The sequence below is a fragment of the Gouania willdenowi genome, chromosome 20 (genome assembly GCF_900634775.1).
Source record: "Gouania willdenowi chromosome 20, fGouWil2.1, whole genome shotgun sequence".
Classification (NCBI taxonomy): Eukaryota; Metazoa; Chordata; class Actinopteri; order Blenniiformes; family Gobiesocidae; genus Gouania; species Gouania willdenowi.
In genome coordinates, this window is record NC_041063.1 from 7893729 (window position 1) to 7915255 (window position 21527).

The 21527-nt window shown below is 37.6% G+C and overlaps 1 protein-coding gene and 1 pseudogene across 3 annotated transcripts in view; one reads left to right on the top strand and one right to left on the bottom strand.

The window, feature by feature from the left end:
• The window catches only part of tnk2a (tyrosine kinase, non-receptor, 2a), a 43252-nt gene extending 26591 nt beyond the window's left edge, over positions 1 to 16661 (top strand). For 2 of the 3 annotated variants that reach the window (XM_028434934.1, XM_028434933.1), the window contains exons 12-20: positions 2310 to 2401; positions 3654 to 3698; positions 3782 to 4017; positions 5367 to 5570; positions 5640 to 6223; positions 9347 to 9491; positions 10939 to 11034; positions 12262 to 12374; positions 13362 to 16000. In XM_028434934.1, coding sequence (XP_028290735.1) covers positions 2310 to 2401; positions 3654 to 3698; positions 3782 to 4017; positions 5367 to 5570; positions 5640 to 6223; positions 9347 to 9491; positions 10939 to 11034; positions 12262 to 12374; positions 13362 to 13368 — 1522 coding nt within the window. In that variant the 3' untranslated portion in view covers positions 13369 to 16000. Of the gene's footprint in view, positions 1 to 2309; positions 2402 to 3653; positions 3699 to 3781; positions 4018 to 5366; positions 5571 to 5639; positions 6224 to 9346; positions 9492 to 10938; positions 11035 to 12261; positions 12375 to 13361; positions 16001 to 16277 lie in introns of those variants that run through there. The other variant, XR_003672541.1, reaches the window with a different exon arrangement.
• LOC114454601 (uncharacterized) lies at positions 4428 to 4545 on the bottom strand (annotated as a pseudogene).
• Positions 16662 to 21527: the final 4866 nt, after the last annotated feature.

Genomic DNA, 21527 nt, shown 5'->3' on the forward strand with positions numbered 1-21527 from the left:
CCGGCCCTTTGGAGCTTTCAAGTAGGCCCAGATGAGAAAGTAAAAATTACAGAGAAAACATGAATCGTTGCAGTCATTTTTAATGTTAAACTGTTTTTTTCTTACAATTCTTACAAAATCTTTACATTTCCCTCAAATTGTTACATAATATTTCCCTTAATTAAATAGGAATTAGTCACAAAATCTAGAAAATTTAAGGTGAGCATTCTGTTGGGACTGATATGTATGACCTTTTTGTATTTTATGTATACATAGAAGTGTAAACTAGGACACAGTAATGTTGAAATTAGAAAATGTTCACATAAAATCTGTGGCCCTCTTAAGATCAAACTGGTCCTTATTTGAACCCTGAACTAAAATGCGGTTGACAGCCCTGTGTTAGATGAACAGTTCATTGTTTTATTAATCACAGCGAGCGGTGAAGCATGCTTGACTGTTGGTATGATGTGTTTTTATTCCAGAAGTAACGAGCCTTTCACCTTCCAAAAAGCTTTTGACTCTTGGCGTGGATAATGGATCTATACGTGGTTCTCATAGATATCAGTGTGTTTCTCATTTGTTCTTAAACTTCTTTGAATCCTGTTTTTTTTTTTTTTTAGATCTTGTAGCTGACTTCACTTTGTTTGACAGGTTTTATTTCACTGATTTATTTTTTAAACAATCATAGCAGTAATCAAGCCTGGGTGTGGCCAGTCAAACGGTACTCACATATATGAAGACACAGTTAACTCATATTTTAACAATGGTGGGACATAACTTTTTCACATCGGGTCTGATGGATTTTGATCAGATCTGTTAAATATCCCATTTTGGCCGGGAAACTCCTGTATTTTACCCCTCTTTCCCGCCATTGTCTCGTATTAGTATTGTCCCGTAATTATCCCGTGTTATACTGTAATAACAATTAAAAGACTATGCAAGACCTGTATTCGCAAGGCAAATACATGTTTGCAGGAACAGAAGACTGACCTTGACCCTAAATATGACCTTGATTGAACGTCAAGGTCACACATTGAAAGGAAATGTGGTTCAATGGTACCAGTCTGAGCACTGTATCTCAATTTGTGTCCAAATTATAGGGAAAAAAGTATTTTTTTGTTTGGCTGAGCTTTGTCGTACTGAGATCGTGGAGGTCTCACTTTGTTCACTTTTCTGAGGAATTTTTTACCTTAAATATGACCTTGAGCAAAGGTGAAAGTCACACATTGAAAGGAAATGTTGTTCAATGGTACCAGTCTGAGCACTGTATCTCAATTTGTGGCCAAGTTATAGGGAAAACATTTTTTTTTTTTTTTTTTTTTTTTTGTGACGTCATGAACTTTGACCCCTTACTAATCTTTTTACTGGTAGGTCATAGAGCTTTGGTCCCAAAAATAAAATACTCCACTTGAGATGAGCTTTTCATAAATGTAAGCATCGAACTTGCATGATAAATATTTGTAGTGATATGGAAAATGTTGGTTTTTGACATTTGACGAGGCCTTGACTTTGACATTTTGTCTCCAAAAAAGGTCGACTGCACATCCTTGACATTGCCCCTATGAGATGACATACGTGTCATTAGTGCTGCATTAATAGCCTAGGAGGAGTTCCTCGACAAAGGAGTTGCGGAAGAAAAGTAATAAGAACTCCTACACATACAATGTATTTGGCAATTGAAAAAACTATCACTAGCCTCGCGAGAACTGCACCTGAAGTATCCTGGGTGGCAGTTCATCTAAACAAGACAGAACTCATTCACACCCATGCTGTCCCTTAGAGGAGAAAAAAACAAAAGTGTCACATAAAATAAAATATCAAGATTTATATCGTATATCGCCATTTTCAGAAAAAAATTGAGATATGAGTTTTGGTCCATATCGCCCAGCCCAAGTAGGAATGTTCACAGCATTTCAATGTAAACAAAGGTAGGCCTACCAGATTATAATCACATAATTGTATTTAGTAAGTGGTTGACAAGTATAAGAGATCCTGGAGCTTGGTTGGGGTGATGGGATGGCTCGTAGCGGGCGCCAGAACATTTCACATTCAAGAATTGACAGGTATGGTTTGGATTTTTTTCCCAACCCTTAATAAATCAAATCATCATTCAGAAAATGCATTTTAAATTGACTTGGGTTGACTTTGTCACATATTAAAATTGATTTGCTGATTTAAGAGTGATACATATGCAAAATAATCAGGAATAAGGAAGGGGTCAAATGTAGTTTACAGTAGGCCACGACAACTTCAGCTTCTCTTTGTCCAAGAAAATGTATCTATATTTTAACTATTGGATCAATGTTTAAATGGTGTTTCTTGTTGTCCAGTCTGTATTTAGGGAACCCCATGGACCCTCCAGATGTGCTGGGATTCACTTCAAGGACAGCGAGGCCGACCAAACTCCCAAACAGAGCCAAAAGTGAATAAATTCTGTTTTTTATCCATTCATATTTACTGAGTAGGGCTGTAAGGATACACTAAACCAACGATTTGATTCTCGATTTCAAAATAAAAAAAAATAACGATTGAGATGAAATGATGCACTTCTTTCAATTATAATACATGGATTCAATATTCTGGAGAAAAAAAACAGATTATTGAAAATACAGATATATATATATATTTTTTTTTATTTAAATTGTCAAGAATAATTTTGTTAATAATAATAATAACAATACATTCAATTTAAAAGTGCCTTTCAGGTTACCTAAAGACACTGTACAAAACCAGATAAAAACAAATAATATTTATTTATAGTGAGTAGGCGAGTTCAAACAGAGGTCAGGTGGCAATGAGTTCCAGAGCTACTATACTATACTATATTTTCTTCTTCTAACCTTCTTACATACTGTTTAAACTCTTGAACCAAATTAAACTGCTCCTTTCTTCATTCATCACCATACAAAGTTAAACAGATATTTTAAAACATATAAGATAAAAATATGAGAAGTTTTCAAATCATAGTTTCCATGACAAAATAGAGGTGACTTTCTTTTTTTTTATAGTGCAGCTTATGTTCGAGGCTACGAATTTACATATTTTTCTTAAGGGATCGTGTCTTTGTATTTCCTTTCAATACTTGCATAGAGTCTTTGTCCTTACTCTTATCTTCTCACTTTTTTCATTTTCCAACTTCAGAAAGGCAAAATGCTCAGGTTCAGGGTTAATTTTGATAGTTATACCATGGGATCGGGCTGGGTTTGAATGTTGTGCAGTAAATCAGGTGATGTTTCTATTAAAGCAAGAAACACACTATAAATGCTCACTCACCACTACACGTCGAGCGCCATGACATGAACAGTGTCTGATTGAAACGGGCTCAGGCTTAAAGAGACATCGGCTTCATTCTGATCAGACGGGTTCGAGTCGTGTTCGGTCAGGCCAGGTCTTATTTTTTGGTCTGATTAAAGCTCTTCTCTTTCCGCTGCTTTTTGATTCAGCCAAAACTAGCGTCACTAAACCAGTCACAGCGCCCCCTATTTTTTAATCAGAGTATTGAAACTCATATTGTGCTCTATCCAATTTAATCCACTCTTATCTACATCATTTTTTAGCCGATTCAGGAAACATCCTTACATCCCTACTACCAGCAGTCCTAAAGTAAAGTGAACATTCTTCTGCTTCTTCTTCTTCACATAATGAACCATTAATTGTATTATTTGTTTGATTAGAGCAGCCCCCCCCTCGTCCACCTCAACCAGCCATCCTTCTGAAGAGTGAGTCTGTATTTTCTACTTGAATCTCAGTATTGTATTGTTCTACAGTGTGACTTACTCTCTGTTTTCTTCTCCTTGTTCAGAACCTTTCTACGACTCAGTGCTGGATGATTACGATGATGAAAACAATTCCATTCCTTCGTCTGGGTTGAAAAGGCTTGGGGCGTCCCTGGGCCTGAAGCTCCGCCCCTGGGAGGGGCATAACTCGTGGTCGACCAAAAGCGAAGTTTCGCTTATTGACTTCACAGACGACAGCTTCAGTTCGACCACACCCTCTCCGCTCAGTGAGACACGTCAGAGAGACGACGACACGCTGAAGGTATCAATCATTTGTGCTTGATACATGAAACATCCTTGTATCTTGTTTTAAAAAGAAATAAAATGGGTTAAAAGTGACAAAAAATGTAGAAAAGGTGGTGAAATGGGATTTTAAAAAACATAGTAATTGGTTAAATGTTACAATAATAATGCATCAATTGCATATAGCGCTTTATCATAGACACTCAACGACGCTTTACAGAATTAAGGCATTATTCTTTCACTCCACACTTAGTGGTGGCAAACTACTGTTGTAGCCACAGCTGCCCTGGGCAGACTGACGGAAGCGAGACTGGCATAGTGCGCCATCGGACCCTCTGACCACCACCAACACTCACTCACACTAGGCAATGTAGGTGAAGTGCCTTGCCTAAGGACACAATGACAGATACCACTGCAGCGACTGCCACCCCACTGTGGCACCTGGAATTCTCAGTGGTCTCCCATCCAACTACTAACCAGGCCCAGACCTTTTTAGCTTCCAAGATCTAACGGGATCGGGCAATGACAGGCTGGTATGGCCAATGTTAGAACACTTTATTTAAGTGACAATAATGGGTCAACATACTGTATGTGAGATTAGTTTTTTATTTTTTATTTTTTTTTATTTTACTCCTTGCTCTCAGAGGAGACGGACGCTTTTTCCTTCGCTCTCTCCTTTTTTCCTGCTTGCTGCTTTTTGTCTTGCTATTGTCTTGTCATAATCTAATAGGAACCTCTCTCTGCATCTCGATCATAAATCGAAATTATGGAATGGATCAGCTGGTCTCTCAACACTATTGGCCAAATTTTCTCAACAAGGAGTTGAAAGTGAAATTAAATTTTGTTGCGCTGTTGCTCTAACATGACAAATAAAGATTCTGATTCTTAAAAGTGGTCGAAAGGGTTTACAAGTGCTGAAAATGTGTAGGAAGGGGAAAAAATGTGCAGAAAAGGCATTGAAATGTGATGGAGAAGTATCATAAATGGAGGTAATATAGCAAAAATGCATTAAAAGGGGCAAAAATATGGCAAGTTTGGTGTAGTTGCAGAAAAAAGGTAAAAATAAGCTCATATTGTTCAGAAAATATTCTTAGTTTTTTTTTTTTTTTTAAAGGATTTTTTTTGGCTCTAGTGGCCTTTATATGACAGTTGCTTGACAGGAAAGGGGTCAGAGAGAGCAGGGAATGACACGCAGGAAAGGCTCCCAGGCCGGGAATCGAACCTGGACCCGCTGCAGGTGAGGAACCTGTACATGGGGCGGGCGCTCAACCCACTGAGCTAAACACCACCCCATATTCTTAGTTTCTTGAAGGTATCTGGCGACCCCAAGTTTGAGAAGTCAGCGTTATTTGCTCTTTGCTCCATCAGGACACACCCTCCATCCTGGACTGGCCCCTCCCTCAGCCGTCGTATGACGAGGTCACCACTGAGCTGGAGGACCAATCAGAGGACCAGGAGGTGCGTTTCATCAACAAAGGCTCTGATGACGATGCGTTGGCGGTGTGTGGTGGGGGCGTGGCCTGTCGTAGCGAGTCCCAGTCAGCTGATCTGTTCCAGGAGCTGCAGCGGGAGGTGACGTCACACTTCGTTCTTTTACTTTTTTATTTTTTCTCTCTTTACACTGACATTCTTCTTCTGCAGGTAATGGTGAAGCTGCAGGTTCCCATGGCGACGGGGCGCTCCCTCCCCTCCTCCCCCCTGCCCATGCCTCTCGCTCCGTTGGCGCCGCACAGACAGATCTACCTCCCTCCTCCATCCCCCTCCCCCTCCTTTGGGTCAGAGGAACGGCCGGTGCTTCCTCCCCGTAGCCCCGCCCCTCCTCTGCGTACATCCAAACATGGCCCTGCACGTGTTGGACCCCCCCACACCGGCTATGGCTCCATGTCACTGGTGTGTGAGAACAACACGCCCCCCCAGATCCCCCCCAGAGACCACGCCTACTCCCAGCCGGGCTCACGGTCTTCCTCACCCCTCCCCCTGGTCCCACCCCCTCCTCCTCTGTCCGTCTCCCCCAGCCGTAGACCAGGGCTCCTGGGTCCCCTCCTGTCCGCCTCCTCAGCCTCGCCTCCAGCCTCATCATACTCCACCCATCGTGGAGCTAGCTCCATCTACTCCTCCAGCTCTCTATTGGATCCCCTGTCGTTTGGTGAGGGGAGGTCACTGATGGACGGACCTCAGAGTTCTGTACCCGCCCCCCTGCCAGAGAGACAATCATTTTTAGAGAGGTTAGTTTTTATACTTTCACTTTAAAGCTGCTTCACTACGTACGTCACATGTTTTTAAACTGTGTTTCATCTAAAAGTTGTTCTCATCCTTTACCATCACCAAAAATCACCAAAAGATTATGGATGTTGATATTGTGGTTTCCACGGAAACACACGAATACCTTAAAAATTAGAGTGACGTTGTATCAAAGGAAATGATTAAAAGGGGGAAAAAAATGTTAGCCAATCACTGTCCTCCTTTTCTGAGGGAGAAACACAAGACATCACAGAAAGAATGAAGTAAACACACTTCTTAAAGACACTTTTCTTCAAATCCCATAATGCACTGCGCAAAACTTTTCCAAAGTTAAAGTTTTTCAACAATTAGTTTGTTTATGATGGCACACATTTTTTCCAAAAACACACCAGAGGGGTATTCCATAAAGGCGGGTTAACAAACTCTGAGTCTATCCATCAACTCTGGGTCAACATACCCCGCGATGGGAAACTCTGGGTATCTGATTCCATTACAGCTGGTATGAAGTGGGTTAATCAACCCTGAGTATGTAAACCTTGGGTTACTTACGTGCACGCGCGCGATAAAAAGCCATCATCAATGGATCAAAGATAACTTGAGCTGCCATGACAACCACCCAGAAAATAGTAATTTATTCACCCTAATGGGTGAAATAAGCCAGTGTTTGAGGAATATGAGCCTGTTCTAAAGGTGTGTTCAGTCTTCAGTGACTATAGTGGCTTAAATCACCCGTAATTAGTCACACTTTTTGGTCGCTTCATCACTTTATTGCTTCAGTGACGTGACGAGCGGTGAATAATATAAAAAAAATGTGTCTGAGGAGACGTGGCAGCAGCATAGGATGGCTGCATAGAGAGCCCTCCTGTTACACTGGATATAAACACAGTAAATGCCGCTTGATATCGAATCATTTATATTGATTTTTAATGTAATATTGTCGCCAGAGTCATCTAGACGTCCTAAAAAATGTCATAAAAGAACACTGATGCGGGACGCGAACCCGTCACTTTCAAGAGCAGCGTCACAATTCACTGTGCCATCATATCTTCAAAGAGACGTGAGTTACAGATTTAACTGTATAACAATATAAAAAACAATTGAGCCTTAAAAGTGTATTCATTTAAATGATCATTTCCACCTATACATTATCCACAGGTTTGTATTCAGTGAACTTTACTACAGACGTCAGTAAATGTTTTAATGCAGATCAACCTCTCAGTGTCTTTAACTTAATGATCTGTATCCACAATGTTATAAAGAAAATTACCGTTTGCACAAAACAAACAAACAAAAAAAACGTAAAGCAACACAACAGTAATGATGTGAACGCGTCTGTGGTGTGTGATGTTACTAGAGAAGAGTGTTAAGGTTCATTAAAGTGTTCAGAAACGGTGTTCAGGTGGGCGGAGCCAGTTAGAAACCCAGGGTTTCTTTGATAAAAATTGCCAGCGACCAGGTTTAGTTCACTGACAATGTTGCCATGGTAACATACTCAGAGAAGAACATACCTCGCGTTTAGGAATGAGATACTTAGTTTCCCTCATTTGAGCCAGAACACACTCAGAGTTTGAACATAACCCGTTTTATGGAATACCCCTCTGACCTACTAGAATGAGTAAAATAGCAAAAAAAAAAAAACACACAACAATAAAAGTACACGAAATTGACTCCAAAAACATAATAACGTCAACTAAAATGCACAAAATGACTTTTAAAAAAAAACAACAATTAGCAAAAAAGACACACAAATGCTTTCTTTCTAATCATGTGACCTTCAGATCAGATACAATCCCATGTTTGTGGCCACGCCCCCTGTGATAAAAGTGGCCCGTCTCTGAGTTACATTATTTTAAAGTGGTGGCGTTATATGTGGCCTTTGGTATAATGTGTGACCCCCAAAGTAAATCCATTAAATGACTCCAAAAAGTGACAAAATGATAGAAAAATACACAAAAAGGACATCTAAAATACACATGAAGCCTTTAAAAACAAACAAAATGAACAAAAAACATTCAAAATGATAACAAAAATTGACAAAATGACTCCATAAACTTGCAAATGACATTAATTTGCACAAAATGAGCAAAAATGTTTTTAAATTGGAAACAAAAATACAAATATGATAGTAAGAATGAGGAAATAGCAGTTTTCTGCTTCACAGTCATCTTTGCTTCTTCCACATGACTCCAAATCCCACAATGCAATGTACCAAACTTTTCATTCAACCATTTGTGAATAATTGGTGTGTTTAGAACAGTGATTCTCAAACTTTTTGGGTTCAAGTCCCCACTTTGTCCGACTACAACATTTTGCTCAAAATTCTGTGGAAAAATTAACTTTAGAGCGTAATGATGGAATAAATGAGTGATAACAGATCATTTCTATCATCATTTTGTGTGTCTTTGGTGTCATTTTGTGTATTTTGTTGTTTTTTGTCTGTTCTTTTTATTATTCTGTATATTTTTCTCTTTGTGTGTTTTTGTTGTCATTTTTGTGTGTTGTTGGTATTATTTAGATTATTTTCTCTTAGTTATGTGTGTTTTTGGTCTTGTTTGGTTGTTTCTTCTTATGTCCTTTTGTTTGTTTCTGTTATTTTTCTGTATTTTGTGGTGATCTTGTATATTTAGTGTCTTTGTTGTCATTTTGTGTGTTGCTGTTAATAGTATTTTTCTCTCCTAGTGTGTGTGTTTTTGGTGTCATTTTGTGTATTTTGTTGTTGTTTGTTCTTTTTTATTAATCAGTGTATTTTTTTCTTATTTTGTGTGTTTTTGTTGCCATTTGGTGAGTTGCTGGTAATATTTAGTATGATTATCATTTGTAACTAAAAATAAACATTATAAAACCCTATATCTTAATTTTCCTCTCTCTCTCTCAAGTACCTCCTGTAGTGCCATCGCATACCCCTAGTTGTACACGTACCCACATTTGAGAAACACTGATTTAGAACAAATTTTAAGCATTAATTTCAACCTTTGACATTTGTGAGTGTATCCCTTTCAGATGATTTATGAGAACAACTTTCTGATGAATAATAAATTCACTTTAAGTGTCTTTAATTCACACTTAGTATTTTTCCTGATAAATATTGTTGTTTGTCTTTTGTTCAGATATGGAACAGCCAACATGGCTGCTGTCAAACCCATGATGCAGCAGCAGGCTCCGCCCATCGCCCCCAAACCAAACACCTCGTACAACAACAACAACGATCCTCCCAGTGTTCCCAGCATGCAACAGCAGCAGAGCATCACACAGGTACTGTGTAATTCACTGATGGATGCCCTCCATTGGCCTTTAATCTACATTAGTTGTTGCACTCGCCTTATCATTTAATTAGTAGATTGTTAAATAATTAATTTTAATAGGTAGAAGTTTAATGATGTATGGCTCTTTACAGTATGTTGGACTGTGTTTTATTGTTCCAGTAAAAGACTAAAGACTAAAAACTAGGCAAGACTTGTATTCGCAAGGTGAATATGTATTTGGTAATTGAAAATTAACTAATATGACAACCTGTATCTGGAGTTGTTGACATATTTGTTGTTTTTACTAATGAAATTGAAAGTAATAATGCAGGAAAAACAGAAGACTGACATTGACCTTAAATATAACCTTGAGCAAAGGTCAAGGTCACACATTGAAAGGAAATGTGGTTCAATGGTACCAGTCTGAGCACTGTATCTCAATTTATGTCCAAGTTAAAGGGAATAAAGTATCTTTTTTGTTTGGCTGAGCTTCGTCGTATCGAGAACGTGGAGGTGTCACTTTTCTGAGGAGTTCTTGACCTTAATAATGACCTTGAGCGAAGGTCAAGGTCACACATTGAAAGGTACCAGTGGCCAAGTTATAGGGAAACATTTTTTTCTTTGTTTTTTGTGACGTCATGAACTTTGACCCCTACCGATCTTTTTACTGGTATGTCGTACAGCTTCAATCCAAAAAATAAAATACTTCCCTTGAAATGAGCTTTTGGTAAATGGACTTGATTTTATATAGCGCTTTATCACCACACTGAAGCAGTCTCAAAGCGCTTTACATATCAGCTCATTCACCCAATCACTCTCACATTCACACACCAGTGGGACAGGACTGCCATGCAAGGCGCTAGTCGACCACTGGGAGCAACTTAGGGTTCAGTGTCTTGCCCAAGGACACTTCGACACATAGTCAGGTACTGGGATCGAACCCCCAACCTCTCGATCAGAAGACGACCCACTACCACCTGAGCCACAGTCGCCTTTCATGAATATAAGCATCAAACTTGTACGATAAATATTCGTAGAGATATGGAAAATGTTGGTTTTTGACACTTGCCTTGACCTTGACATTTTGGCTCCAAAAAAGGTCGACTGCACATCCTTGACATTGCCCCTATGAGGTGACATACGTGTCATTAGTGCTGCATTAATAGCCTAAGAGGAGTTTCATGACAAAGGAGGTGCGGAAGAAAAATGATAAAAAGAACTCCAACGAGAACAGTATATTTCAATTGCCAAATACAACTAATGAAATGCTTTTGTTTTAATGGTTTGATTTGGACTGGATCAAATAAAAAGAACATTTAGTTTTTAATAAATGTAATTTGTTTGGAAAAAAAACTATTTCAGTGTTTAATGGAATTATCATCTTTGTTTTCCCAGGCTGTACTGAGAGCTGTTATGTTAAAAACAGGTTTATTATTATATTTCCACATCTGATCCAGGTCCAGGGGTTGGTTCATGGTGTCACTACGGAGGAGAGTCAAGCTGCTCTGCAGAAACACAACTGGAGCGTCTGTCAGGCTGTGAACCATCTGAAGGTGAGTGAGAAATAACTACGTTCATACATTCATATCAGCCCCCAAAAGGCACCAAACTAACACAAAATGACAAAAAATATAAAAAGATTGTACAAAAATGAAATACAAAACAACCACACACAAAAAAATACACACACTCTTTGTCTGTGTTAATGCTTTGATTCTAATGCTGACATGAATGTTGATCATGTGACCCTCACATCAGATACAATCACATGTTATCAGATACAATCACATGTTTGTGGCCCCGCCCACTGTGATAAAAGTGGCCTCTTTCTGAGTGACATTTTAAAGTGGTAGCTTTATGTGTAGCCTTTGGTATAATGTGCGGCTGCCAAAATAAACACACAATTTGACTAAAAATACACAAAATGATTGAATAATACACAAAAGGAAAATAAATATACATAAAACAAAAGCCAACATATACAAAATGACTTCAAAAACACATAAAAGGACAATACAATGCACAAAATGAGCAAAAAAGTAAAATAATTGGCAACAAAAAGACTGGTCATTATTCTAATGCTGATATGAATGTTGATCATGTGACCCTCAGATCAGATGCAATCACATGTTTGTGGCCCCTCCCCCTGTGATTAAAGTTGCCCCTCTTTGAGTTACATTCATTTAAAAATACCATAATGAACCACAGAATGAAATATTATTTATAATTTAGTTTGTTGAATCCATCTTTATTTACAATTATTAATGTTTTTATACAATATAATAACATTTCTAAGATTTCCTTACAGCACTTGTGGTCTTTGGTCTAATTTTGTGCATCCTTCAAATTACACACACAAAATGTCTCCAAAAATGCACAAAACAACAGCAAAGACACAAAAATACTCCTAAAAACACACAAAATTAAGAAATAGCACAAAAGAACAGCTAAAGAAAAACACACTTTTTTTCTAAAAACACACACAATATACAAAAATACACAAAATAAGCAAAACATTTTAAAATTGGCAACAAAAATACACAACACATCAAACACACAAAGCTGACATGAATGTTGATGTAAACGTCAGATCAAATACTATCACATTTGTGGCCCCGCCCCCTGTGATAAAAGTTTCCCGTCTCTGAAATTTTCAGACAGGAACGAGTGCCTGCCAGAGAACGTAACGTTTATCTGATGTGTGACGTAATCAGGAGAGGGCCGGTTGTCATGACAACACCCTTGTAAACAGCTGATGTTGTTCCTCATGTTCTCCATAGGTGGAGCAGCTGTTTGGTTTAGGGCTGCGTTCTAGAGCTGAGTGTGAGGATATACTGCAGAGCTGCTGCTGGGAGCTGGAGGAGGCCAGTAGGATCATACTGGCTACGTACAGGTTGGTGGACGGACACACACACACACACACACACACACACACACACTCAACAAAAAAGTAAATGTGAAGATATGATCATTTACCAACATTTGTTTAAAGAGGAATGCTAGCGTTATGTAATGTAAGGTAATTTCTTTTAAAAAGTAGGAACAATTAGTTTAAACTGACAAATAATGGGCATGACAAATGGTCAATGTGGTTAAAATGGCAAAAAAATAATCATGAAATATGGTGAAACGAGGTGACATTAGGTGGAAAAGTGGTAGAAAGGGTTTATAATGGCTGAAAATGTAGTGAAAGTGGAAAACATGTGTGGAAAAGTCACTAATGGGAGTAATGTAGCAAAAATGCATTAAAAGGAGCAAAAATATGGCAAGAAAAAGTGATGAAAATATGTTAAAATATGGAGAGTTTGGTGTAGTTGTGGATAAAAGGTAAAAATAAGCAAAAATGGGCTCTAATTGTTCAGAAAATATTCCTAGTTTTTTGAAGGCATCTGGCGACCCACTCCCAGTGTCTCGCGATCCCAAATTGGGTCCTGACCCCAATGTTGAGAACATATGGTCTACAGGACTCCACATCCCACAATGCAATGCACCAAACTTTACCAACACTGTCAATCAGTGAGTTTACAGTGGCGTTAAAAAGAAACTTTAGAGCAGCAATTTAATCCTTTTACATCTTGTTTATTTCTCATCAATGATTAATGATGATTAATTGATCTATGAGGCTTAAATTATGTCTACATCAGATATGAAATGATCGTCTGCAGCAGCTTTAAATGATTAAAGCAAATCTGAATCATTTGATGAATCTAAAGCAATGTTTTAGGCCCCTGGGATCACCATGCCTGACTAAAAATGATTAAAAACACAGCATTTATTACACAGATAGAACTATTTAAAGATGCTTTTTAGTTTTATTCTCACGTAGTTTGGAGGAAAACATCACATCACTAACGCCGTGTGATGTCATTCTGTGCCACAGGAAGTGACAGATGAGGATCTCACATCAGAACCAACTGTACAGCCTGGGCCAACACAACAGTACTGTGAACACACACACACATGGGCCGCTGGTACCTACCTTTACTGACCGTGCGTGTGTGCGTGCGTGTGTGTGTGTGTAGATGCCTTCTCAGTGTTCTAGTATCAGGGAGGTGTTGTGTGGTTTGTGTGTAAACTGCTGGTCAGAACTATTTATTTAAATATAATATCTTATTTATCGTGTGTGTGGGTGACAAATGTGCTTTTATCCAAAAAAAACTGCTCTTTTTTCACACAAAGTCCACCTCTTGTTGCCATGGTAGCGATGACGATGAAAGTATCAGTATTATTGGTACAGGGTTATCATTGTAGTTTTATTTTTTGCACTATTATTTATGTTGGTATTTATTTTATGTTTATTACTGTCTGCTCTAGGGCTGGGCGATATGGACCAAAACTCATACCACAATATTTTTTTTCCTTAAAATGACGATGTTACACATGTTTATTCTTGGTCTTTCTGTGTTGAGATTGCATGTTCTCCATGCATTTAACTAATTTATCTTCTTTGGATTATAAAGTTGCTTTAACATTGTTTTTATTTTTTACAAGCTCTTATTCTGCGACTGTACTTTTTAAATATCAATATTGTTCACTGAATAAAGTCTGAGCAGAAAGACAATTCTGGGTTAATTTTGCTGATGCCGATATGTAACACTTTAGTCTGTTTCTCCTCTAAGGACAGCACGTGTGAGTGTACAGTAGATGAAGGTCTGGGTTAGAACACACTCAGTGATCATCTAACTGAGTTTTACATGTTCTGAGAAGTTGAGAAAGAAACCACTACTAAAATCAGTATTTAATACAAAATAAGATATAAAATAAACATGTTTAATTATAGAAATCTGGATATGTCTTGAGTTTCAATATATTGCCCAGCCCTAGTCTGCTCTTATTTAATTGTACTGCTGCAACAACTTGATTTCCCCTCTGGGGATCAATAAATCTATTCCATTCTATTCTATTCTGAGCTAATCTAATTTATTCTATTCTATTTTTTTCTATTCTAATTTTTTCTATTTTATTCTAATCTGATCTAATCTATTTTTTTCTGTTCAAATGTATTATATTCTGTTCTATTCTAATCTGATCTGAACTAATTTATTCTATTTTAATTTGTTCTAATCCAATTCATTATATTCTAGTTTATGCTATTCAAATGTATTTTAATCTAATTTATTATATTATATTCTAATTTATTATATTGTAATCTATTCTAAACTAATTTATTCTATGCTATTCCATGCTATTCTGTGATATTCTAATCTATTCTAATCTGATTTAATTTGTTCTATTCTGATATAATGTATTTTATTCTAATTTATTCTATCTTATTTTATTCTAATTTACTTTATTTTATTCTATTCTCTTCTATTTTATTCTAATCTAATGTGGCACATTTGGGATTATTTACTGTACGTTTACTGTCCTTCAGTCCCAGATTTACTCTGTGGAGTGATTCACACGCTGCTGCAAACACACACAACACGTCCTGCTGAGAGTTAAATGTATCAAACCTAAGGTCCGGGGGCCAAATCCAGCCCTTAAGAGCAAGGGTGCCCACTGCGTCAATCGATCAAATTTTTGTGATTGTATTTTACATTTTTAAAATATATTTCAATCAAACTCAGTATTTAAGTGTTACTGCTTCAATATTATGATTGTATTTAAATTTTAAACAAATAATACATCAGATAATTTAAAATGATAACCTTCCAACACAGTAGATTATCTGTCCGTGGTTGAAGTAAAAGTGTGTGTACCCCCACTTTAGAACATCCACTGTGGCCCACAGGAGGAAGTAAGAATGACAGAGAAAACATGAATCATTGTGTAAATGATCAATATATCTATTCATTTGTAGATATTTCCGTCTCTCCAAAATACACAATTTACATGAAAATACACACATCACAGTTCATTTTCCCACGCTTATATCACATGATGGCAGTCAGTTTTAATTTCACATTGTTTTCTTCAAAACCTGTACATTTCCTCAAATTATTCCACATTTCCTTAAATTAAACAGTAATTAGTCACAAAATGAAGGAAAGCAACGTTTCTGCAAAAACTGAAATTTGTCTCTTATTATTTGTGTATTGTTGATGTGTTTTATACTTTTTATATCATCTCTGTGTGGAGGTGCAAACAAGGACAGATTCATGTGGAATTCACTGGTTTTCCAGCCTAGGGTCTGCGGCCCACGTGAGGACATACGGGTCTGTGTTTGGTCCCTGAACGAAGTGATGAAGGCCTAAAAACAGCCTAAGTTAATCTGACTATTTTATTTATTTTTAATTGACAGGGACAATGCAACTCAACATTTATGCGTTTAGTCATGGGAAGAGATTTAAAAACTCTTAATGATCATTCATTTCATTATTAATGTAGCATCTATTGGTTACAGCTCTATGTTTGAACAATGATCAATAATCAACAAACAAACTAATCTTCCTGAAAAGATTAAAAAGTATTTAATGTTGTTTGTTTTTTGTGTTTTAAACCAGTGGTTCTCAACTGGTCTCACCCTGGGACCCACATTTTGCCACGAACATTAAATTGCGACCCATTAGAATTCAACCAACAAAATTTTGTTTTTCAAAAATAGCTTTTGAAAACACACATCTAGAATATTTTTTCAAACATAAATCTATGTATTTCCCTGTGTAACATGCATTTCACAGCATACCTGTCAAAAGAAAAGTTTCTTTCAAAAAAAGACCAGCTGTCCGGGACCCACTTTTGGGTCCCGACCCACCAGTTGAGAATCACTGCTTTAAACAATCTGTGAGAGTTTAGATTTAGTGGATGGAACTGCAAAAGTAATCAATCGTATTATTTGTAATCAACTTTACAGGCGCTGTTCGTAAACTTGTTACATCCGTTGCCATGGGAACCAGCAGTCCCTCAATGAATATACAGTTTGAAGATATTTTATGGCTAATGTTTGTATTTGAAGGTTTTTCATCCTTTAATGTTTAAAACAAAGCTGATGATTTTTACTTTTTACAGCAATTTGTGTTGCTTTATCAACATCTGTTGGACGGCGTGTGTGTGTGTGTGTGTGTGTTTATGATCTTACAAAGCTAAAGCTACACTAAAGAGAATCCTATTTAATAAAGCAGAACCATTTCCTCTGATAGTGTAACTGTAATAATCTTTAAAGCATGTCGTACAAATCATTATCATGATTGAATCATAATCATAATCAAACACTGTATAACGGTCACATTTAGAAATGTAAGGCGCAAACTCGGCTTTTGCCTTTTTGTATTTATAATAAATGATAAATGTCATTTTAAACGTGTGTGGTTCTTTTTCTGAAATTATTTTACACATTTCTTCAAACATGGAAATGAAAAGATGCTGATTGTGTGTTTCCAGCAGGACGTCACACTTTGACTTTTGTAAACTCGGCTGATTTATAATTTATGCTGAGTCATCATCGGACACTACGTTTCTTTGAACCCTTTTTACCACTTTTTCTGTCTGTTTATTTCCCACTTTAATTTGCCACTTTTAACCAAGCCAAAATACACAAAATACATAAAGCACAAAAAGAAATTGAAATACATTAAATGACTCAAAAATACACAAAATGACAATAAATGACACTAAAGATGCACAGAACATGCAAATAAGCACAAAAAATGAACAGAACGATAACAAAAATTCACAAAATGACACTTACTTAAAAAATACACAAAATGAAACCAAACGACAACAAAATAGACAAAACAACATCAAAAATACCAACTCCACAAAACTTGCCATATTTTAACCATTTTCATCACTTTTTGTTGCCATTTTTTTTTTTTTTGCTCCATTTAATGTATTTTTGCTACATTACTCCCATTTCTGACACTTCTGCCTTTTATGCATATTTTTTTCACTTTCTAGACATTTTCAGCCCTTATAAACCCTTTCCACCACATATGTTGATCCGTTATTGTCACTTTTAAACTCATTTCACAATATTTTGTTTTGTTTTTTTTTCCAATTTAACCACATTTAAGATTTTTAATGCACATATTTTGCGAGTTTAAACACATTTTCCCAATTTTTGGTCACTTTTAGCCCATTTTATTTGTGATTAACACAAGGATTTCCATCTTTAAGATGACTATGATAATAATAATAAACTTCCTGGATAACAGTGGGTATTATTCAGATGAATAAATAAATGTGGTTATCACAGATTCATAGAACAATGGACCATCATTTTGTTGACTTTATGGATATTTTGGGGCTGAAAAGGTTAAAAACCACAGCTGTAAACCGTTTGTTTTCCTTATTTCAGTTTATTATTCCTCTAAAATATTTGTTCTTCAAACATTTCTTCACTCTTGAGGCCGTGACGTTTGTGTGAAGTTGAACAAAAGCTTTCTGTTCATCTCCAGCTGAGAACAGAGCCTCTCGCTAATGGAACGCTTGTTTCTTCCTTGGGGATCAAAGCTGTGACCTTTCCATTAGGGGAGCAACAGACCATCACCTTCAGGCCCCTGCTCTCCTCCTGCTCCCTGCTCTCCTTCTCCTGCTGCTGCAGAGGCGTGTGTGTACGTGCACTGATCGCTCGGTGTGATCCCAGGACGGCTGCACTCAGGCTGCACTCCTGCCTAACAGCAGTAAGCACTCTGTCACCTACACACACACACACACACTGCGACTAACAGAGAGTGGGAAATGGACGTGACACACATTTTCTAACATCCTATTGAACATTAACTCTGAAAGCAAAAGAACAACATGTGAAATATTCCTTTGAAGGAGAAGGTCAGTGAACTCTGTTCCATGTTTAAGGATACGACTCATTTCCTCTGATTCTTCTTTTATTCATTTCTAACAAAGCTTTAACTGAAAAATATGACAGGATAACTAATAATAATAATAATAATAAATGTTTTCATCCCACAGTGAGTAAACTTGGTTTGTTACGCAGCAGCAAAAAGAGTCAAGAACAGAAAACACTTCAAACACAGGGAATACAGTAAATAAAACACAAAGAACTAGGAGAATAATCATAATGTAATACTTTAATAATATTAATAATTGTATAACAAAAACATCTGGCCACGTATTTACAGTATTTTCACATGAATACACACAAACATAAATATATAAGTATAAAACAAGTTATTTCAAACATCACCACAACAGCAGTGTATTTACCACAAAGAGATTATTTGTATCTGTGTCCTTTTTAGAGCGATGTACGTGGATGAATTTTTTCTATCATTATAGCTGGGTTTCCATAATAGATTTTCACCAAAAAGCGATACTTCTAAATGTCGATTAAAGTATAGTTGTGCATTTTTCCATTGTGTTTCCATTGAACGTTGCTTTGGGGCTGGAGCCTCACAACTCTCATGCTATTTCATCCTGCGAGACTTTGCGGCAGGTAGATGGACGTTTCCATGACTACTTTTTAGACCGGGCTACAAGACTCAAAACGCCACTTACTTTGTTGTTGTGTACACTAGTTAAAATGGCTACTCCTCTGTTATTCGTGAACGGATTGGGGTTAAATTTGGTACGTATAATCTATGGATGTGTACGCATCGACACTCTGTGCCCTTTTTTTGAAATGGGGCCCGGGGGGCCCACCCGCCATTTCTGGTCATTTCAAAATGTATGGGAACTTGGTCGTCTTGTATATCGTTTCAAAGGTAATTCAATGTAGGTTGCAATTATGCTTCGCACAATTCGATTAGGGGCCCCCTTTTTTTGGCAAAGTAATTTTTCCCATTTATTTGTGAATCAAATATTGCGACAGTTGGTAGTACCGAATCATTGACACCTACCAATATATGAATGGGGCCATTACTGTGTATGTGCCACGGGGGCACCAGGGACTGAATTCTGGGGAATGTGGTACGTGCTATTCGGCGCGGAGAAGTTCCGTGGGCCAGGCCGTAGTTCATCCACACTTGTCATTGCGCTATTTAGATTTTGTGCATTTCCAAGGCTAATTGAAACACAGCTACATGTATTCTTACTTTACACACAATTAATCTGTGGCTGCTTTTGGTCAAATTTCAACCACAACAAATCAAGAACTTTAGACGTTGGAACCCTTGGATGAAGCTCTCAGAGTTTCCTCAATATAAATTTTGGTCGTGGTCGTGTTCTTTACATCTTGGGTGAACGTGTGTTTAGTAGTGAAAACACACAAAGCAAACATAGTTCCAAACTATAAGGTTCTGGGCACCAGGTAGCCCGTGTGGACCATGTGAGGGGCCCTCAGGAGCTCTAGTCACTATTGAGCTGCGTCTAAAATATTCATATGATTTACTTTCTAGGATTCAAACTCACAAAGATAAATATATATGACAGATATAATTGGGACTTAGTAGAGTTAAAACTGCTGATAAAAGTGTTAGTATTAAATTAACCATCTTTAAAGGTTTATTTTTTCACTGAAACTGTAACACTTTCATTGTATGGTTAGTGGTATGTTATATATAATGTGATATAGAAGATATATTTTTACAAATGCAAGGTGGAATTTCTATAAAATGTTGTGAAACAATTGCCTAAATTAGGAGAAATAGTGTTTCATTTATAAATGTAAACATTTCAGCCCTTTATAAGTTACTACTAGCCTTCCTTATTATCTTAGCCTCTAATTAAAGTGAAACCGTGAGCATTTAGTATTTAAGAAGGGCTTTTCTAACTGGTAGCCCTTCAGACTATACAGTAAATATAAAATAGCTCACAGTTTCTGAAAGTGATGGCCTGGTGCCCTGTCCAGGGTGTACCCCACCCTAGCTCCATTAAGAGCTGGAGATAGTTACCAGCAGACCCCCGTGACTCTGAAAACAGGAACAAGCAGGTCAGAAAATAGATGATTGGATGGAGTTTCAGAAAGGTTGATGACCCCTGATGTAGAGGTTAGTCTGCTTTAATGTGCTCTGATTGGATTGGCTGAAGGGCAGCTGTGATTGGATAATAATTGTCTGTGAAAGAGGGAATAAAAGCAGTTTTTCTGGAGCTCAGGTTGAGATCGATCGTTTCTAACAGATGAAAACATGTTGTTCTCTCTACGGAAAAGCAGAAGGATGGAGAGGAAGAAAACTAAAAAAATGAAAAATGTACGTTTATTTCTCTCTAGTGGATAGTTTGTCCTTCACTTCTTCACAGATTGACTTTTTTTTTTTAGTTAAAGTCTTTATTTTGGAGTTTTTTTTCTGAGTTTGAGCTCAAACATCAGGACGTCCCACAGGGAAAACACTTCCTCACATCTTTAAAAAAACTTTTGGATGTTTTGTTACATCTTACCTTTGCTTCAGAGAATAGGAACCTGAAGGCATCACGTCATGTTCACAGTAGGACGTTAGTTCTTTAAATCCCCTCCAGTCAACTAGACTCAAAGCTTTTTATATTCGTATCAGATCTGTGATGTGTCTTTAGTCCAGGATCAGGATCAGGATTACATCCACTGACTATAGCCTGTGATTAGCCAATCAAAGAGCAGTAATGAGATGGATTTAAATATTAACACATGAAGCTCAGGCTGAGCCAGAGAACTCTTCTCTAAAACAAATCCTACCAACAATAAAAAAGATTTAATTTACTCATTTTTGTTTTCAAAAAAATATTTTCAAACGTTCACGTAACGTGGAGGAACAAGCCCCCGAACGTGGAGGGAAAAACACTAATATGAAGAGACAAGCCTGTGAACGTTGAGGGAAAAGTACCCTAATGTGGAGGGATAAGCCCCCGAACGTGGAAGGAAAAGTACCCTAACGTGGAGGGAAAAGCCCCCTAACATGGAGAGAAAAGCCCCTAATGTGAAGGAATAAGCCCCCTATTGTGGAGCGAGAAGCCCACTAATGTGGAGGGGAAAAGCTCACTAATGTGGAGGGACAAGCCCCCCAACGTGGTGGGAAAAGTACCCTAATGTGGAGGGATAAGCCCCCCAACGTGGTGGGAAAAGTACCCTAATGTGGAGGGATAAGCCCCCTAACGTGGAGGGGCAAGCCGGCCTAAAGTGAACTGACAAGTCCCCCACTGTGGAGGGATAAGCACCCCAACGTGGAGGGAAAAGTACCCTAATGTGAAGGAATAAGCCCCCTAATGTGGAGCGAGAAGCCCACTAATGTGGAGG